The sequence below is a fragment of the Choloepus didactylus genome, chromosome 17, assembly GCF_015220235.1.
Source record: "Choloepus didactylus isolate mChoDid1 chromosome 17, mChoDid1.pri, whole genome shotgun sequence".
NCBI classification, from domain to species: domain Eukaryota; kingdom Metazoa; phylum Chordata; class Mammalia; order Pilosa; family Megalonychidae; genus Choloepus; species Choloepus didactylus.
Genome location: NC_051323.1, coordinates 45749260 through 45770318, shown reverse-complemented (window position 1 = coordinate 45770318; position 21059 = coordinate 45749260). Strand labels below are relative to the sequence as shown.

At 45.8% G+C, this 21059-nt stretch overlaps 1 protein-coding gene across 5 annotated transcripts in view; it reads left to right on the top strand.

Annotated features, from left to right (window-relative positions):
• The window catches only part of PRKCE (protein kinase C epsilon), a 517101-nt gene that overhangs the window by 458615 nt on the left and 37427 nt on the right, over positions 1-21059 (top strand). For all 5 annotated transcript variants that reach the window (XM_037807299.1, XM_037807298.1, XM_037807301.1 and 2 more), the window contains one exon: positions 17473-17611. In XM_037807299.1, coding sequence (XP_037663227.1) covers positions 17473-17611 — 139 coding nt within the window. The remainder of the gene's footprint in view (positions 1-17472; positions 17612-21059) is intronic.

Below are 21059 nucleotides of genomic sequence, written 5' to 3'. Positions count from 1 at the left end.
AAGTATAAAATCTGCTACCATAGGAAATAAAGATAGAATAAAAGCAACAAGGATGGTGGGTACAGCCAGTATTCTGAAATTGCCAACTGATATCCAACTTGTATTTTCTCGTTCTAGCTTCCCCTGTTTTTGTTTTTTCTTTTCTTTTCTTTTCTTTTTTTTTTTTTTTTTTTTTTGTCATTGTTTGCCATTGTATTGCTTCCTTATGGAGTCACTTGTAATATGTTCAATCTAAAAAAAAGAGCAGGTATTCCAATCTATTTGTGGCAGGAAGTAATTTTTTGTAGTTGAAAAAGGATTCAGAAATTAGTGATTTGAATGGTCAACTTTAGAAATTGCTTATGAAAGGGAATTGGAACTAATATTTGTCAAGCACCCACTGTATGTCGGGAATGGTAAGAAACCCTTTATGTACAAACTTTTTAAGCAGCACAGACAACCATTGAGATGAATATTGTTATTCCCATTTTCCAGATGAGGAACCCAAAGCTCAGTGAGATTAAATCACTGTCTTCTTATATATATTACATTAATAATAACATATTGCATTAATAAATCAGAGTCAGAGCTGTCTGTGATTTTCTCCCACTCAATCTCAGGCATCTTTGCCTTACTCATCCTTAAGTGGCATCATGGAAAGCCCTGTTTTGGTAAGTGCTCCCTAATCCCTATGTCCTTGTTTCAAGGGCCCCAAATCTAAATCTCTGGTTGGCCATTAAAAATAAGATTGATAAGCCAATGTAACATCATTATGGAGAAAATGCCAGGGCTGGATAATCACACACCCAAAGACCTTCTGGGCTGGAAATGTGGGTGACCCTGAGGTTAGATGAGAGAACTGGCAGTCAGTGTTTACTGACTCTCTCCTGGAACCTGACACTGGATCAGGCATGTGAGAATATGGACAGGACTCCAGGTATGTGTCCTTCTTCCAGGAGCTTACAGCTCCTCAGGGACTCCTTCAACACTAGTCATCTCCACCACCCAGCCTGGAGACCCGTGGAGGGTGTGTTTAGAGCTCCCTCTGCGGGGTTCAGATCGTGGTGTGCTTCTGGGAAAGATATCGACCTCTCTGAGTCTCAGTTTTGTCATCTATAAAATGGGAGTGATAATGGATAATAGTATCTACTTCAAAGAGTTGTTGGGAGAATTAAATGAGATCATTTGTGTGAAGTGTACCAGTGAGTGCCCTCCCAGTGCTATCATTTAGCTTGGCATCTTTGTGGTTTTTTGCCTTGTTTCACACATGGAGGGCAGAAGCCAAGTCTTAGAATCCTGTCTTCTGCAAATCATCTCACAAAGGTATGTGGAAGGTGCTCAGTAAGTATTTGGCTATTGATGGAAAAGAAACCGAAGGGAATGGCCCCGAGTTGCTCCCAACCTAAATGTTCATAGCACTTGTCATTCCTCAACATTATATTATTTAGTGTTACATTAGTTGATGTCTCTATTTCACCCCTGAAATGTAAACTCCATGAGGGCCGGGAATTTGTTTTCTCAATGCCAAAAATGGTGCACTGCACCCAGTAGTCACTCAATAAATACTCAAATGCATGAATGATTTTTTTTTCCGTGAAAGAACAAGCCCAGGAGAAACCTGGGGGCAGCCTCTTCCCCAGAACCTCCTGAGCCCTGGGGCTGACCATCTCACAGTCCTGGGACTCCAGCCAGCCTCAGGTTCTTGCTGGAGGCCACCCACCAAAGCCACCCCTGCCAGTTCCTCGCTCCAGCCGGCTCACCTGCAAGGCCCAGGGCACAGCTTTGCAGATTGGCAGCTGCTTAGTTGATGTTGTAAGATTCACTGGGAATTGCTGCCATTTGAATTTATGAATTTAATTGTTTTATAGTTTATACTTGTGCCCTGTGGTGATTTTCCATTAATATATAAAATGTATGTTTCCAAAAAGAGCGAGTATGGTTGTGGGTGTGTATCTCAACAGCTGATCTCTGGCAGTAAAATGTTTGACAGTCATCAACAGGTTAGGAAATTAGCATTTATCTAATTAACCTCCATTAGGGGCTGTTAGCACCTGAAAATAGTGATTGTTTTTCAGCCTGTTAAGATGACAGACTTTGCTTTTGTATACTCTTAAGGCTTCAAGAGCAATTGTTGTTGCTGTTGTTTGCATCTCTTTTAGCATAAACCATGAGGTTGGTAAAAATAAATTGCAAACTTGGGAGGAGACCAGCAACCCCAAACATAATCCAATAAATCACTTATATTTAAACTAATATTGATTTTATATAATACAAGTAGTATATGTACATGTACTATATATATAAATTATATAGACCATAAATACCTGTATACAAATAATTACACCAAATATTTGTTGTATACATTGATCATACATATACTTTATTGCTTATTTACTTTATTGTATGTATGTGTATGTATATGTATGCAACTCGTAATTCCCAACATATCTATCTGTATACATAGTATACACTAATCATACTGTATAATTTATTATATGCATGTACTTTATTATATATTTACTTTATTATACACATTACATGTATATAATAAAGATACAGTAAGAGTAATATATGAAAATGTGTTGTAAGGAATAAAGATTATTATATGGCTAGTCATGTGCGGCAAGGGTGAGTGACACCAGAGACGCCTGAAAGAAAGTTTATTAGTATCACAGGTCCTAGAACAGAGAGGGAGGGGTCACACCTTGCAGGGTCCCGCGAGGAAACACCAGGAGCATGGGCTCAACCAAGCAGGCGGGGGGCAAAAGGCTGCAGAGGCCCTGGGGACTGTGCTTTACGATGCCACCCAGTGGGGCTGTAGTGGTTGGTCAAGCAACAGTGGGGGGTGGGGAACTTGTACTTGACTTTTATGGGAGTGCAAACCTAGGTAGGGTGTGGGGAGAAGAGGGAGACACTGTTTACCTGGTCTAAGCAGGTGACCGGGGAGGTCACATGGGAGGTTGAGGCATTGCGACCACGCAGAGATCCCTGCTTATGATCGCCTCCAGGTGCTGAGCAGCATGACAGGGTGCAAAGCCCCTGCCTTAATTCACTAACCACATGTTAACTACCTTATTACCAATATATGTGACTGTTTATAGGCAGGCAAGACACACAGCTCTCGACATCTCTATATCTGCATATTACATTAAGCATACGCTCCACTTAGTAGTCACTCAATAAATATTCAAATGCATGAATAATTTTTTTCCATGAACAATATAACTTCATTATATTATTATATATGTACTTTATTGTATATGTAATCAAGTGGAGCATATGCTTAGTATAACATAGAGTGCGAGAGATGTTGAGAGTTATATGTTGTCTGGACACATCCCTCCAGCACATCTTAACCACCTTTTCAGTTTTCACTCAAGTCTCAGTTTTCACCATAGCACTTGTTAAAACAAATTCACAAATCATGATTTCTTCATTTCAAAGTAGAATATTTGGAGGATTTATCAGTCAGATCTGAACCACCAACGAATTCCACATTCCTGTGTTTAATTTGGTCAAAGCATTTGCTTTCTGGCTGAGAACTATGCTTTCACAGACCGCATCACCCTGTCTGCACCAGGCCTGGCTCATTCACTGGCCAGGTCACTTACCCCCCATGCTAGCTCTGTTAAAAGTCACATTCAGCTATGCTCCACACAGGCAGAAATTGCTCCTTGTCGGGTACTGTTAGGATAGCTCAAGAATAGTCAAAACTAAATGCTAAATCCATGTTTGCATGGACATGATCTCCGTCCACTTCCAGGACCTTCACTGTAATCGAAAGACACTCTCTAAAAAGCAAGTGTCACTTTTTCTCCAGGCAGAGACAGGAATGATTTACCCTTCTTTAAGTACCTCTCTACATTGAAAGTAATTTAATAATATTTGATCCACATCTCCAGGCAATCTGCCAGCATATGCCAATAGAACCAAGGAATGAACAGCCCTCTGAATTTTAGCTGAATGGCATCAAAAAAATCCAAAGCCTCCTCCAAGAATGGCCCTGGAGCTTTTGAAAAAAAAAAAAATAGAAGGAAGCAGCTGACTCGGGGGTGGACTCAGAGGTGGGGGTGGAACGTGGCTGCTAGTAGGTCCATAGAGGGGGATTTGACAAGTGGCGGTGAATCTGTGCCTGTGCGCACCACCACAGCGGTTTCCCAGTCTTCTAATCAATCTGCACAGGTTCCTTGGGTGAAGTTACATAGTGAGCTGTAAATATCCATTTTTATTCAGTACATTGAACAGATTTCCAAGTAGTTCAGGAGAGCTCTCAATTTGAGAGAGAGTAGTTTTTAACTGCAAGGAAGTAAAGAAATATCCAGAGAATAGGCACTCCCTCAGATGGAGCATCGGTTAGGGAAGCCCAGGAAGGCGGCCTGAGGCACTGGGCCTGGAATGGTCCACAGTTGTTGGGGTGGGACACCATTGCCCTGACTCCCTCTCTCCTCAGGGACCCTGGGGTGGGGGTGGGAGAAGGACTGCAGGGTAGGTCTTGGGAGAAGCAGCAGCCTCATGGAGAACATGGAGCTGAATGGGGTGTCTGCCCCATGTGGAGACTACTTTCTGTCTTGTACAAGGGCAGGCTTCCCAAGGTCACTTGCAAAATTGTTTCCTTTTCTTTTTTTCCTTGAGCAAAATTATGGAAATCCCCTCCCTGTTTTTCTGCTGGTAGCTTTGAGGTTTACAGTTCTTTTCTGTACTAAAGCTGTTCACTGGGCCAACCTTGATACAGATACCTGGTCTGAAAAGTCTTTTCTGGAAATATACAACTTACTATTATTTTTAAATTGAAGTCTCAGAGCATAAAGAGAAATGTAAATAAATAAGGGCAAGTGACTTTACTTCCCCAGGCCTCAGTTGAATAAAAAGATCTCTGAGTTACCAAATCCTGACCTTGGTATCTTGACAGCATTTGGCATGACTGATTCTCCCTCTTTCCTGGGTTTCCCACACACCACTGTCCCCTGAGCTTCCTCTCTGACTGCTCTGTCACAAGTCTCTGACCTGGTCCTCTCTCTTTATCCATCCATTAAATGTTGGGCCTCCACAGAGAATGGCTCTAGGGCCTTTTCTCTTCCCACACATGCTCTCTTCTGGAATATCTCACCCACACTTTATTTTTCCAGTCCAGGCCTTCATATCCAACTGCCTCATCTGCACATTCAGCTAGGTGTCTCCAGGGCACCTCAGGCTTAAACCTGTCAAGGTTGAACTCCTGGTATATCCCTGCCCCTGCTTCACAGCCCGGACCTGGTAGGTACTCAGTAAATGTTTCTCAAATGGAGCCACAGAGGCTGCCTTCAGTGATGACTGTCTTTGTTTTGTAAGCCCAATGGGACTGTGCCCTCCCTGATTAAGAAGGAGAATCTTCTTCATTGGCCTCATCCTATGAACCTGTACATCCCCCTCACCCATCAGCCCAGAGGGCTGAGCCCATCAAATGCATGTGTGGACACGGACGCAATCCTAGGCCCCTCCTTATCTGCATATATGCATACACTCGCGCACACGCATTTCTGATCGGCTGAAAAGCACCACATGGCCTTAAAGCAAATACACTTCCATGGCCAAATTAAACAAATACAAATGTAAGACTTCTTTTTTTTTAAATAACAAAATCTGTTTTCTGTCCCTTCAGAGGTCAGTCCACTTTCAGTCCCCTGGCCTTGCACGAGGCCTCTGGTATCCTCCAAGTAACTCGGGTGACCCTCACTTTGCAGTAAGACGTGCTTTCCCAACATCCGCCTCGTCTGCTGTGGAGTTACATTTGTGTTTCTTCAGCTCTTTATCTGGGCTCGGGTGACCTGAGAGGGGCCAACCACTCTCCTAGCACGTGGCTCTTTCTGTGGCTGAACATGGAAGACGTTTGCTTACTAGTTTTGGCAGCTTCTCATCTTGACATAGAAGCTCAGAGAATGGTTTTCTGGCCTTGCCGTCCGGGAATTCTGGGCCCTGCGTAGGGCTCTACAGTCCACTTCCGCCAGGCTCCAGGCACAACACCAGAAAGGTTACTCTTGGTCCTTTAGCTGGAGTGGCCCTTTCTGTGATGGTGGAGCACTGCCCAGACTTCGAGCCGAGTATCACTGGGCCCAGAAAAGGCAAGACGAGCAACTCTTGCCTTTGAAGGGTCCTGTTTGTCCTCTGGTGTAGCACTTAACATGCTGAGTAGTCTAGCCTCGTGTCCATCTTTCCCTCCAGCCCCCTCCTTGAGGACAAGGACTGTATCTTCCATCTCTGTCATTAGGGCTCTGCATGGAAAACACCATGCTCTGAGTGGAAGTTCAGTTAATATTGTGGAATCGTCACATGGGAGGGCCAAGGAGACAATGGAAGTGTAAGTTGGGGGAAATCCTGCCATTAGCCAGACCGCCATTAAGATGTTCTTATTCACACAGGCCCTGCCCATTAATCCATGTGGACATCCAGCAAACTCTGCATCCCAAGCATTTTGCATGGCACTGGGTACCCGCTGTGAGCACAATGACATGGTCCCCATTCATGGGGTTTATGGTAGGGAATCCAGTAACACACAGGGAACAAACAAACAAGGTAATAACACACTGTGGTTGCTACTGTGAGTGGTGCTGTGACTGAGCTTAAAGCGAGGGCCAGGAGGCAGTGGTGGACTGCTTTAGACGGGATGGCCATGAGAAGCCTCTTGGAGGAAGTGGACCGATCAAGGCCGAGCCCTGAATGACAAGGCGTTCTCCAGGGAGAGGGAGCAGCGACCTGACAAAGTCCTTGAGGCAGGAAAGAGCTTAGGTGGCTTGAGGAACTGTGAGAAACCTGTGTGGCTGGGCCAAGTGGAAAAGTGGCACCAAACGAGGGGAGTGGAAGGCAGGCCCTGGTGCCAGCATAAGGAACTGGGCCTTAGCTTTTAAAATGTTATCTGGACATGTTTGTTCTGGTCATTTGGCTGCCTGAGGCCATGATGCACAGATTCACCTCTTCACTCACTCATTCCCTCGTCTATTTGACTAATGGTATTGAGAAGCTAGGAGGAATCAGGCACTGCGGGGGTCCCAGGCCCTGCCCTCATGGAGTGGACCATTGCGGAAGACAGCACTTGGAGTAGGGCCAGTGCTAGGACACCGAGGCAGGAGACAGCCTCATATATCCGGGAACCACACAAAGCCCACGTCCCCGAGTTTAGATGTGAGGGGTACAGTGAGAGATGAGGCTATACAGCCAGGCTGGTGCAGGACGAGACTATACAGCCAGGCTGGTGCAGGACGAGAGAAGACTCACACTCCACGCTAGGGAGCATAATAGTGGGGCACTGTTGAAGAATGCAGAGCAGGAGGAGAGCATCAGCTGATTCACATTCTGTATAAGATGCCTCCTGGCAAAAGTTTGCTCCAAAGTGAAAAGGGAAATATTTGGTGTGCAATGGCCAGGCCTACAGTTCAAGCTTGATGGGATCCAGCTGCCTTCGCTCCCCAGGATCGTAGACTGAAGGGTTCCTTCGCGATGAACTCATCCAGCCATCTTTTTGCGTCTTTGAGGACATAAGCCCAGGAAGTGACTTGCCTGAGCTCCCCTCTGTCCTTCGACCCTATCAGTACTCTAAACTCCAGATAGCCACTTCGAAGTGCAAGTTGATTGATCATCTGGAGAGGAAGGGAGGAACTCGGTGTGCATGTCACCACGGTCAGGGCAGCCTGTACCACTTGCTGCGGACACAAGTCAAGGCCTCGTTCCCATCAGGGGGATCAAGATATTACCTGTGAATATTAAAGATAAGAATGTGTTGTCATTACTGCGGATGAAAAATAATAAGTGAACAATCATGTAATCAGATAATTTATGCTGCCGTGATTTCAAGTCTTAATGCCCAGATACAGCCCCAGGCTATTTATTTGGGCTGTAAACAGGGGTGCTGTTTTCACACCTTGTGTTTCCAGCTGTCCATGTAATGGATGAAAGTTTGCTCTCTTCAGACAAGGGTTCATCTGTGTTTGGTCAAAACAGAGTTGTCTGGATGATCAGTTACATCTTATAACCATGCTGCTATGAGTCAATAAAACAAAAGCTCTTTATGTATATTTATATTATATATATATATTTATTTATATATATATATTTCCCCCCTTCAAGCAGTATAGCAAAGTTGATTAAAAACATGGAATTTGGAGTTAAGCAGAACAACTCTGTCACCATCTGTGTGTCCTGGGCAAGTTAAGTAGCCAGTCAGACCCTTTTTTCTCATCTTTAAAATGGAGGTAGTAATAGTCTTACCAGACTCAAAGGGTGCTTGTGGGATTGAATGAGCTGATGCATGTGAAAGACTTAACATGAAGCTTGGCATATAAAAGCACTTAAAAAGCTGATGATTACTGTTTTGTTCCTAAATGATTGAGCTTTTCCTATGAAAAGGCCTTGAGAAAAGACTTTCCCCGCAGATTATTGCAGAATGAAATATTACCATTGACTTGTTATCAGCACTGTGATGGGGAATTAAAAAATCATTTATCCGGAGTTTTGAAACAAATGATGCTTTTCTTTTTGGAGGAGAGGCTTCTCCCTCGCCTTTCTGTTTGGGCCAGGGTGGGACCCTGGTGACTCAGCCGCCGCAGGGAATGCCGGGAGGGACCAGCCTTTGCCTCACAGTGTTGAGGGGCATTTGACTGTATTGAGGAGAAAAAAATTGTCTTTCTCTTGAATATGTTGTTAGATTTATGGAGGTATTGGGTAATGTCTGTCAGGAGAGCCTGTGTTCCCTCTGATTAACCACATTCACAAATCTCCACTTTTTTTCCAAAAATGAGCCAGGTTTACTCGTAACCCGCTTGAGGGCCTGCTCTCCAACAATCCAAATACTTGGCATCCATGAAATAATTTTTCCAGTCCTTTATCTTCAAATAACTGGAGAAAATTGCCATGGTTTACCAGGCACTCAGGCCTGAGCTCTGTGGAATTAGCATACCAGGAAAGTGAGCAGGATGGAGGAGTCACCACCTACAGCTTTAAAATGGATCCTGGGTGAAGAACGCAGGGGCATCTCGGTTTCTTCCTTTAGAGCAAGTTTCCAGCCAGCCAAAAAACAAAGTTTGTTTGTTTTCCATTTTTTTTTTTCTGATGTGGTAAGGGCCCCATGTGTTCCAACCCTTTGCTAAATGTTGTGTGGTTTACAGAAGGAGAGTTTTCTCTCCCTTATTCCAGAGGAGTCTACCATGGTATTGGGAAAATACAATTTTATTTATGGGAAAGAATTGCTTTTCGGATGAGGTGGCTGAGGTGCTGTTTGGGTAGGACAGGACTTCACAGAACAGCTGAAGTTCAGGTCCCAGCTCATGTGTCCCTCACCTGTGCATACCCCCTGCCCCAGGTCCTCTACTGTAAGTTGGGGATGATGATACCCACTGCCAGGGGCTGGCATGAGGAGCCAGGGAGATGCTATGTGTGATAGCTCACATGAGCGGTGAACTGGTAAGCCACAGGGCATCTGTTGGCGTCCTACCTGCTAAGGGCGGCCACCCCCACAGGTCTGCAAATGGGCCCTTCCCGGGTGGAGATGCAGAGCCTGAGAAGTTCAAGTGCCTGGAACCTCACTTCAATCCCGACTAGCACCACATGTGCGGCCCCGGCTCGCCCCCAGGGCTTTGCCCCCTGGGGTGCTTTGTGTTCCTGTGTCCCAGGGTATTACCTCATCCCAGGGGAAAGGAATCCCGTGATATTTTCCTTCCAGCCTTGGCTGAAAATCTCAGTCATTGTCTGTCTGTCTCAAACATACACATACTTGCTCTCATTTGTCTCTCTCACATGTTACAGTTGCTTCACATTTTTTTCCTCTCACAGAATCTCTCTTGGTGGCTTTTACATAGTAGGAGTCAGTAAGTATTTTTCTAAAATGAAAGCGTTATTAGGGATTCAGTGGCTTGTCATCTCGGGGATGTGTAAATTAAAAGACGACCACTATAGCGCCCTGGAGGAGAAGGTGGCACTTCTGGGGCACTGTGCTGGGTCTGTCACATGGGTTCGTGCCATCGTCCAGTTGTAGTGATACGATCCCCATTTTACAGATAAGGAAACTGAGTCTCAAAGACATTCTGGACCAGCCCTACCTCATCCAGTTAGTGGGTAGCAGAGTGAGGTTTCAGGTTCAGAACTATTTCTCTTCCTAGCTGGGCATCAGGAAGGGAGAAGTTGAAGGACCCACCTAACTTCTCAGATCACAAAGGGAGACACCAACAACCCCTTTTACCTAAATATGCAGAATTAGATGCACAAACAACCATCCCTCGGGGAAACTTCTTAGAAATCAAAATATGTATTTTGAATTGTTGTTGACACATTGCTAGAGAGATCAACAGTTGGTTTCTTGTCACTTTCAATAAAAGTACACTGACCTACCACTGATCTCACCCATCTCGACAGATGCCTGAGTGTAAGAGCTTCTTTCCATGCCAGTCCTCCCTCACTGTCAGACCATTTCTCACCGCTTCTCAGAAAACTCATTTTAGGGGATTTGTTTTTACTCACAGGTCCCTTTCCCTTTTCCTACCCCAATAAGGTTAGCACATTTGGTCTTACAGAATAAGCTTTTTTCCCACCTGAAACTGCTGGGCCTTCTTTTCTCCCACCTCAAATAAGTTTTATAGAATTAACAACAACAACAACAACAAAAGGATACACTGTTCAGGGAATTTCCTTTCTTGAAGTCTTTTGATTTTCTGGAAGAGAGATCTGTGCTCCTACCTCTAGGGAGTGTTATACCATCCGGGTCTAAATCAGTCCTTCTCTCTCAAGGGCTGTGACTCCTTGGCCTCTGTGTTTCCCACCTCGCCATGAAGGTTTCTTTTTCCAACAGCCAGCCCAAAGGGAATTTGGGGCCAATCATCAAACAGAGATTTCACCTCCTATGTCTTTCATTTTCTCTGAGGAGGCCACGTGCAGTCATGCAGTCAGCCCAGCTCAGCTTGTTACCGGCCATATGACCTGGGCAAGTTGCTTACCTTTTCAGAGCCTCAGTTTCCTCACACATTTAGAAAGGTGGGTTGATGATGCCAAATGTTAGCAGGGTTGGTGTGGTCAGGATTCCTGTCTCCAGGGGATGATATGATGGTTGGAGTTCTAGCAGCCAATGGCCGAGGATGTTCCATGCCAGAAGAGGAGTTGTCCAGAGCATTGCTCCCAAATCCTCATTTGACCTGATGACCTCATCTAGACCTTGTTGTAGCCTTGCAGGCTGCTTAAGGCTTATGTTAGAGTAGTGGTTCTTAACCAGAGCCCCCAGGGGAAATTTGCAAAATCTGGAAATATTTTGGTTATCATAACCAAGGGGGATATGCTACAGGCATCCAGCGGGTAGAGGCTGGAATGCTATCAGACAATACACAGGACGGCACCCCATGACAAAGAATTATTCAGCTCCAAATGTCAAGGTCGAGAAGCCCTGAACTAGGGAGACATTGAATGACCCACTCCTTATCCTTCACCCTGAAGCCCACATCCCATTTGGCATGTGGGGGAGGATGTGAGGTTCCGTGGAAGTTCTCCCAAGTTCTCCATCTAGTGGAGAGGACAGTAAGGTAGCCATGAATCCCCAGCCCAGGTGAGAGGGGCTACAGTGAAGGCATCCTGTGTCAGGGAAAGCTGGGAGTGGGCCCCTTTAAAATCAAGGACTACAAAAGGTGCTTGCAGTCACCATTTTATTTAGCATTGTTCTTGAGGTCCTAATTAACACAATTAGACAAGGGAAATACATTAGAAATATATAATGAAAAGGAGGAGGTACAGTTATCCCTAATTGAAGCCAATTTGAAAAACCCGGAAGAATCAGCTGGAAAACTGCTTCACATACATTAGAGAATTCAGTATAGTGGCAGGATACAAAATGATAAATCAATAGCTAGAATATACATATGCAACCAGATAGAAGATAATGGAATGCAACACCCCATTTGCAAAAAGTACTCAAACAACAAAATAACTTGGATTATTTAGGAGAAAATTGCATTGCAATTAACAGGAAAAAAAAAAAAACAGTGCTTTAAATAAGACACGAGTTTAGTTCTTTTTCATTTAAAAGTTATCTGGAAGTGGGCTGTCCAAGGACTGTCACTAGGGCTTGTCTTTATGGCCCAGGATGGCTGCTAGAACTCCAACCATCATATCCACATTAAGGCAACAGGACAGAGGAAGAAAAGAAAAAGAAGCATAAGGCTCATCCTTCTAAGGACATTTCCACACTGTGTGTCAGTGGCTAGACCTCAGTGATATAAACATACCCAGCTCTCATGGAGACTGTGAATTCTGGTTTTTAAGCTGCATGGTTATGTGCATGGCTAAAAAAAACAAACAACAATAGAACAACGTTCTGTTACTAAGGAAAAGAGAGAGAGAAGGGATATTGGGAGACAACCTGTAGTCTGCCATAAAATGTAACAGGAAGTGTGTAAGATCTATATGAGAGAAATTTAAAAGTTCTTAATGGACCTAGAAAAGACTTTGAACAACTGAAAAGACAAACAATATTATTGGCTAGGAAGACTCAGTGTCATAAAAACATCAATTCTCCCTGAGTTAATTTATAACTTTAAGCATGTTTCCACTAAAAGCATCTCCAAGGTTCTGTTTTGTTTTGTTTTTTTAACTAGACAGATGATTCTTAAGTTTATATGGAAAAATAAACAAGCAAAAATACCCAGGAAATTTTGAAAAAGAAGAACAATAAGTGGACCAGCCCAACTGGATGTTAAAATATATTAAAAGCCCTCAATAATTAAAGCAGTGTGGTATAAATCAGTGTAATGAAATAAAGAAATAAATCCAAATGCCTACAGGGATTTAGTACCAGCATTTGATAAAGGTAGCATTTCCCATCAGTGGGGAAAAGATATGAACTATTCAAAATATGATATTGGGACAACTTAACAAACATCTGGAAACAAAGTTGGTTCTATATCTCACACCTTTTATCAGGGAAACTTCCAAATATAGCAAAGATTTAAGTCTACAAAATGAAGGCATAAAAGCAGTAGGAGAAACCTTGAGAAAATTCTGTTACAACTGAGGAATGGGTAAAGCCTTTCAAATTATGATGCAAAAATCCAGAAACCATAAAATAAAATATCAATTCAATGACATAAAAATAATTTCAGCAGGGCAAAATCTACCATAAGCAAACTTGAAAGTCAGACAACAACCTGGGAAAAATATTTGCAATTCTCATCCAACACAAAGTTTATTTTCCTAAGATATAAAGAGCTACTAAAAATTATTTTTAAAAAACAGCACAAAAGAAAAATAGGCAAAACGCAATTCACAGGGAAAAAAAAGAACCCTTTTAAACATATGAAAGGGTGCTGATATTTACAATACAAATTAAGAATATATTGAAATTCTGGTTTCATCTGTCAAACTGGCAAAGATCTAGAACTCGACAACATACATGTTTGCCAGACATGGGGAAATGGGCACTGTCCTGCACTGCTGGCGGAAGTGTAAATTGTTCAAACCCAAGGAAGGCATTTGGCAACATCCATCAAAATTTGGATTCTTGTACTATCTGACAGCAATTTTGTTTCTAGGAAATATTGTACAGTTGCTTTCACGTATATGTGAAATGTCATATGTCCAATGTTATTCACAGCAGCATTATTTGATATAGCAAAATATTGGAAGCAGCCTAAATGTCCCAGATAAATATGATGGAGTATTGTGGGGCCATAAAAAAAGAATTAGGAGGTTTTTTGTGTGCCAAGATAGAAAGCTCTCCAATATATATTAAGTGAAAAGGGTATGGTGCAAAAGAGTGCATACAGCAAGCTACCATTTGGTTTAAAAGGGGGAAGTGAATATGTATTCACATTTTCTTATTTATTTGTAAAGTATGACCAAGAAGATACACAAGGAATGAATAAAAAGCAATTACCTATAGGGAAATAAATGTTGTTGGGGAACAGATGCAGGAGAAAAAGATTTTACTGTATTTCCTTTTATACTTTTTGATTTTATGGAACAGTGAAAAAATTGACGCTATTAAAAGATTAACTCAAAAGTAATAGCTAATCACATTGGCTCGTAAATAAGAATAGTACTTTTGCTGGAATTTTTTCCTTTTTAATTAAAAAAAAAAAAAATGACCCTAACTCTAAAAATGTCCCTAGTCCTCAAAAGTGCCCTGGCCTTGTATTTGAGTCCTGAGTAGATAATAATCAGATTTCTAGACAGAAGTCCCTCTTTGCAATGCTGTCAGTCACCAGGTTTGATGAGGACTTGCTGTGTGCCCGGCCATGCCCTGGGCACTGTGGGAACTCGCAGGAAGCAGGGGAGACCACCCACCTTACAGCAGGGAAGCTGGCAAATAATTATTCTGAGGCCCTCTTCCCAAGGATACCTAGAGGTACCTGTTGAAGAGGCAGCACAAAATCCAGCAGGTGGGAGATTCCTGGAGCAGGAATAGGGAGTGGGAAGTCAGGGCCCCTGGAGCAGCAGTGCTGGTCAGAGGCCCCCAGCTGGCTGTGGAGCAGCGGGTTTCAAGAGCACCTCCCCCTCCTTCAGCACCTGCACCCCACCACCCCGCTGCGTGCCCGACACTCATTTCTCTCTCTCTCTCCCTCCCTCTCCTCCGCCCATCCTGCCCCAGCAAGCAGGGCCCTGGGCTTCCCATCCACTGAAAGCCTGTTCACAAACCGCTTCACCCTCAGGGGCCCAGGCCCGGAGTCTGGTGCCAGGCGTATGAGTATTTTTTGTTTTAATGAATCTGACGACCCACCCCCCAAGCCCCCACCTCCCCCCGCCCCCGGAAGAATAAAATTCTAGAAATGGCCTTTCTTATCCCCAGGGGTCTTTCAAACTGCGCTACTCTTTCCTGTCCCAAAGGAAAGGAACCTTAGTCACTAACTCTTCCACAGGAGTTGGTTTCATATGGGGAATTAGAATTTTAGATAAGTACAGAGAGCCGAGGGGGAATCTGAGGAAGTGGGTAATGGCGGGATTTCGGGCTTCGGTGGCAAGAGGCATTTGGGCCTGGGGCCTCCCTTTCACCAGCTGGGGGCACGCGCCTGGCCCCCCTGCAGAACGTGCTGGTGCGGAGGCCACACAGGGCTCTCTGGGCAGAGCGGCTTCTCCCCCCAGGACGGAAACAGGAGCAGGATACAAAGGGACAGTGTGAGTGTGCAGCCAGTGCAAGGGCAGGTGAAGAGGAGGCAGGAGGTGGGGAGAAGGGAGACCTTCCACCTTCTCTCGCCCTCCCTGAAAAGTGTGGGGACCCAGAGCAGAAGGCAAGGCTGCACAGAAGGGACCGTAAATGCTGAGTTTCGCAATTCTCAGGCTGGCTTGGAATCTTCTGACTCTATTCCATTCATACAAATAAGGAGATTTTAAGGCTTTCTGAAAGAGAAGCAGAGCAAGTCTTTCCTATGACATAACAAAGCTTTAAAAGAGGATCGTTTGAGGGCAGCATTTGGAGTTCTTTGTGAGTTGGGGCTGGTAACTGGCATTGAAAGAAATCAACCAACCTTAAGACAGGAAGGTAGAAGAGTGCAGCACAGAGAGGCCAGAGCAGCAGCTTTTGGAGCAGGAAACCGAGTTCTGGTCCTGGTTGCATCAACCCTCCTCGTCATCTTTAAGAAATCACTTAACCTTCTTCAGACTCCAGTTCCTTATTTCTGCCGCACTCATAAGGAACGTGCTCTGTGCTTTGCACACGTGCAGGCACAGTTGTTACTATTATGGCTGTAGCTGCCCCTTGTAACCACTGCGTGTGCAAAGGCCACTCCCGATCCTGGAGCGCCAAGGGGCCTGTGACTCAGCCTGGCCCAAACGGTCAGCCACCCTACCACTGGAGGACACCCAGTTCCCACTAACTCAGTTTCCTCACAAAGGAAGTGAGTGTAATGGTGTTGAAGACCTTTTCTACCTTTTCACACCTTATCCCATTAACCCTTAAACCAAGACCATGAGCAGGAATGTACCATTACCCCAGTTTGACAGATAAGGTAATAGACCACTGAGGCGTCGGTGACTTCACCTGGGCCAATGCACAACTAGTGATTAAAACCCAGCCTCCTGTGTCCAGGCCCGGAATTCATCTCCCTGCCGTCCCACCCCCAGCCAGCAGAGCCCTGACCACACGTGGTGGCCGGGGAGCCCAGCTCATTTGGGCTCACTGTGCTTTCCATAGTTCTATAGTTCACAAGTATTTGCTTAGAGCAGCGCATTTTATGTGCTTTCTTTTTCTCAAGAAGTCCCAGCTGTAAGTGGAAACCGGGTCATGGCTGCAAAGCAGGCAGGTCCTAAAGTGCTTCCCTCCCCACCTTTGCACTCAGGCCTGGATTCCTGGATTCTGGAGTTCAAGCCCAAACACCAGCAGGCTTGTTGAGAAAGGCCCTTCTTCTGCTCTGTGCAGGGGGCTGGGGCCTTCTTCACAAGGCCTCCCACTCCAAAGTGGCTGCCAAGGGAGGAATAGGCCAGGGCCAGGGACCTTCATACAGTGTCGGTCCTTCTGCAGGGCCAGATCTGGGGTTTCCAGCCTTGATTGGTAGGGGAATTCTTACTTAGAACCCCAGATCTTACTTAAGATCTTACACAGAATCCCAAACTGTCCAACAGGCTTCAAGAGCTATGCTGGTGGAGCCTGGGCAGTCCCATGCCCCTCAGTTGCTGCACAGACTATTGGGCCTCTGCAGGTCCAGGTTATTGCAACTGGTGTGTCTTCCTTCCTGCCCCCAGACCCTTCTCTCACCCAGCCTGCTTGGCCCTGTAAGACTGATCTTCCAAATGTGTCATGCTCATGGAGGCACGAATTCCAAACCCCTCTTCCTGGCCTTCTAGGTCTTTCCTGGTTGGTTTCAACATTCCCACCTTGCCTTATTGTTCACCCAGTTCCCTGGTCCCTTCACTGCCTTTTGCATCTCCTGTGTTACCCTCCCCTCCCATACTCTCTTTTCATGCTTTATCCAAACTTTATCCTTTCTCCAAGCCTCTGTTGAGAGCCACTGATTCCTGGAAGCCTTCGCTGCCTGCGCCAACCTTCAGTGCTGTCCCCCTCTGAAAGCAACAGCTCTCATCGGAGGTACCTAGAAAGTAGCACCTGAGTCTCACGTGGTTTTATCTGATTCGTAAATGTTACTATATGTCGCCTTATCCCCCTCCCTGCCCCCAACTGATTCCCATTGTTAACTCATGAAGGAGGAAGGATAAGTTACTTCCTTCATTCATATCAAGGTCTAGTAAATATGAATTTCAGCACATAGTAGGGCCTTAGTAAATAGCTTCTGACATTAATCTATTAAACCACAGCAGCCTTGCTACACTTCTGGAATTACCGGAGCTCCTCCCTCGTGCTGGGGAGAATGGAGGCATGCCTGAGGGCTGGCCAGCATGAAGAAGGCCCCTGGACTGAGGTTGTTTCCTGGCAGGTCCAGGTCTCCTCAAGGATGTTCTTCTCTGGAGCAGATTCCCCTGGGACACACACATGTCTCCAACTCAAGAAGACTATGTGGGGTGAGTGAAGCATTAACCATGTGGTTCTGGCCTGTCTTACAGGGATTTGAAACTGGACAATATCCTTCTGGATGCAGAAGGTCACTGCAAGCTGGCCGACTTTGGGATGTGCAAGGAAGGGATTCTGAATGGTGTGACCACCACCACGTTCTGTGGGACTCCTGACTACATCGCTCCCGAGGTCAGACCCGTGTACAGAGGGCCACTCCTGCTGGTGCCAGGGCCAATGCAGGGGGCATCCCCATGCATTGGGGGGTGTCTAGGGGTGTAGGGAAGGCTCCCAAAAACCAAGATGGAGTCTAGAGAGGAGGGAGAAGGAGAAGGGTAAAAGGTCTGCAAATTTCTTCACAACAAAGTGGTGGTGGTAGTACAGTTGATGGGTGAACTGAGAGTAACAGGCCATTCCCCAAATCTGGTAAAGTCCTCACTGAACATCATTTTCCCATTCTAGTCCAGAACCACCAATAAAACTGGGACCAAGAGAAATGTGTTGACTAGTATCACTGTTTTCACTACTAAATAACCAGAATGAAGGAACGTTACTGATAAAGGCAACACTTAACTTTATCAGCTATGATTTGCCTGCAGTAAAACCAAGAAATGTTTGCCGCTTCAAGTGTAGTGGTGATTCTACATATGTGTACAAGGATCTGAGTGGGAAGAAGACAGTCACTGTGGCTGTTTATAAAAAAAGATCAGAGTTGCTCTTTGTGAGTCTCACCCGTGGGTTGCTTTTTGTGAACCTTATTTGGCCCATCATAAAGTGTTTGCCTTGAGTTTCTCCAGGTCAATCTTGCCCAAACTGAGAGATGCCTACTGTGATATAACTCATATTTAAGGCATAGTGTATAGTAGATAATTAATAAAAATTATCTTGAAGGTTCTGACTCATACTAGAGCTGGGAAGGAAGTACCAATCCCCATTAGACATTGCCCACAGTGGATAGGTGTTAGCACATTCAGATTTCGTTTGAGTGCCTGCTAGACACAAAGCAATGTGGTGGGGTAAGGGAACTGGCTAAAACACAGTCCTCTCTTAAAGGAACTTTTGGACTAGAAGGAGTGATAGACCAGTAAACTAATTAAGCAAAATAAATAGGTACACAAAACAAGGTGGTACCCTCAGGGAGCAGGGAAGCCTTCTTGGAGCATCTGGTGGATGAATTGAGTTGTAGAGCATAACTGGGATTTCCATTGATGGTGGGAGGGGGGAGGGCATTCCTGAAAACCACACAGGGAAGATTGGAGAGTCAGGGAGGAGGTCCAGTATCCCCAGGCTCGGAATCCTTTGAGGACAGGGTCTATGTTTCTAATCTGGGTATCCCAGGAGCCAGCACACAAATCAGGCTTTTAGTAAAGGTTTGTTGAAAGGATGAATAAAAACCATGTGGTGCTCCAACATGCACAAAGGCCAAGGGATGAGAACATTCTTACCTTTTTCAGGAAAAGTAAATACTGTATAAGAGCCTTGCAGCCCATAGTAATGAATGAGATTAGGACCAAGGAGAGCCCCAAGGAATGTGGCATTTGTCCTGTAGGATCTGTGGACCCACTAAGAGTTTCCCAGTGGAAGAGGGACAGAATGAGACCTGTCTCAGGAAGAAGACTGGCAACAGGAGTGTGGATGGGAAGGCTGAGAGTGCAGGAAGGGAGACCATTGGACAGTCTGTTTTCCTGGACCAGGTGAGACATCAGGAGGCCATGGTGGAGGGGGTGGTAGTTGCGGGAAAGGTAGGTAATAGGTAAATCCTCTGTTGGACCTTTATCTTCTAAGGGATCTGAAGAGTAGAGATTTTAGTCTGTCTCTCCTAGCGTGTTCCCTTAGCAGGCACACGAGGAATTCAGACTTCAAGGAGATAAAAATGAAAGCTAGGGCTCGCAATTGGGACCTCCTTTTCTCACTGTCTTCCTCATTTGTTTTGTTATCATCAGAATCCTCCACTCCCATCCCTGTATGCGCTGATGCCAGAGTCAAAGGGTTGACAGCCCCGGGCAGTAGCTGGCCAAGGCAAACACACACTGTGTGATGAATGAAACACCCCCTCCACTTCCATGAAAAGCAACCCATCGGCGAGCCTCACAGAGAACCTCTCATCTCTGTTTGTAATGAGATGCAGCCCCTCTCCCCTGCCTGCTCAGTCCCTGTGCCACTGTGTGGACGTCTGAAATGGCAGACAATTCCTGGTGTTGCTGTAGGCAGATGACAGCCGATAGAGGTGTTGCTGTCTTGATCAGGAGCTATGGAGAAGATTAAATGACATGCTGCCTCCTGAGGCCCGTAGCACAGTGCCCAACCACAGTATACACAGTATACACCTTGGCGGTTCTCCTCCTCCTCCTCCTCCTCATTGCTGTTGTTCAGCTGCATGGGGGTGGCTGGCGGAGGGGTTGGTTTCCAGGCCAGACTTGACCACTCATGTTTCCACATGACCTTGATCAAGTCACGGAACACTCTGGGGCCTCAGGTTCCTCATCTTTCAAATGGGAATGATGAGAATAATTCCCGCCCTACCCAGCTCATCAAGGTGTCCTGAGAATCTAATGAGAGTGTAGCATGGAAATGCTTCAGAAAGCATAAGCCTCTGCTCACATAGGAGGGGTGGTGAGGTGCCAGCTAGCCCTGAAACCACAGACACCTTCTGAGGCGTCAGCTCTGCCCCAGTGCTGCCCTTCCCACCACATGCCATCTGGCCAGCCCCCTTGCATCCCTCTCCTTTCTCCATGCCCAGCCCCCTTCCCAAGCACATTGCCATCAGCCCGGGATAGTGCCTTGTGTCATCAGGCCCAGTGCCTGCCCCTTGTCTTCTACCAAAGCCATGACCTGCACGAGGTATCAGCCCCAGTTGCCAACCCCACCCCCGCCCCACCCCTTGGCGTGTGAAGCCTTGCGCTTCTCTCCAGCTTCATCACTGACAAGGCGATCAGGAAGCAGATAATTAGGGCCAAGCCTAAAAAGAATGTTACAAAAGAGGCCACCCAAAAGGAGAAGGTTCTGGAAGGCCTGGGGAAGGTAGGCAGGTCCGCCCTGTGGTTACCATAGCACCACCCTGTCTGAGCACAGACACAGGCCACCTGGAGGCCACCTTCCCACCACTGCATGGAGGTACCAGCACCAGGCTATCCCACCTGCCTGAGGTCAGAGGGGGGCCCCCGTAGTGCCCAGCGCTCCTGAGCCCAGGAGGGAAGGACCATGCCCAGTAAGTCATGCAAAGTAGGCACATATACCAGCTAGTCTCAAGATGTTGCCCATGGGCTGAGTGTTTGGAATTGGGCTGAGCACAGTGGTGGGCTCAGAGGAATGCCACAGCCCTCACCTTCCGGTGCGCTGCAGAGTCAGGTGACCATGAAATGATAACCACAAACAGAGTAGTGTGTGGAAAGTGTCAACAAATCTGGGGACAGTACAGGCTCCTAGGATTTCAGAGGCTAGGAGAAAGAGCACCATAACTGGTGAAACCCAGGAAAATCTTCTGTGACCTTGAAGGAGGGTAACTGGGGCTACTGTGGTGAGCCATGCTGCGGGGCTGGACCTTTCAAGGTTGAGGAAGGAGCTGGTTTTGGCTTTGGAATAGAGCAGAATTACTGGCGTCTCAGGACAGTGGAGCCAGTAGCTCTGACCTTACCGACAC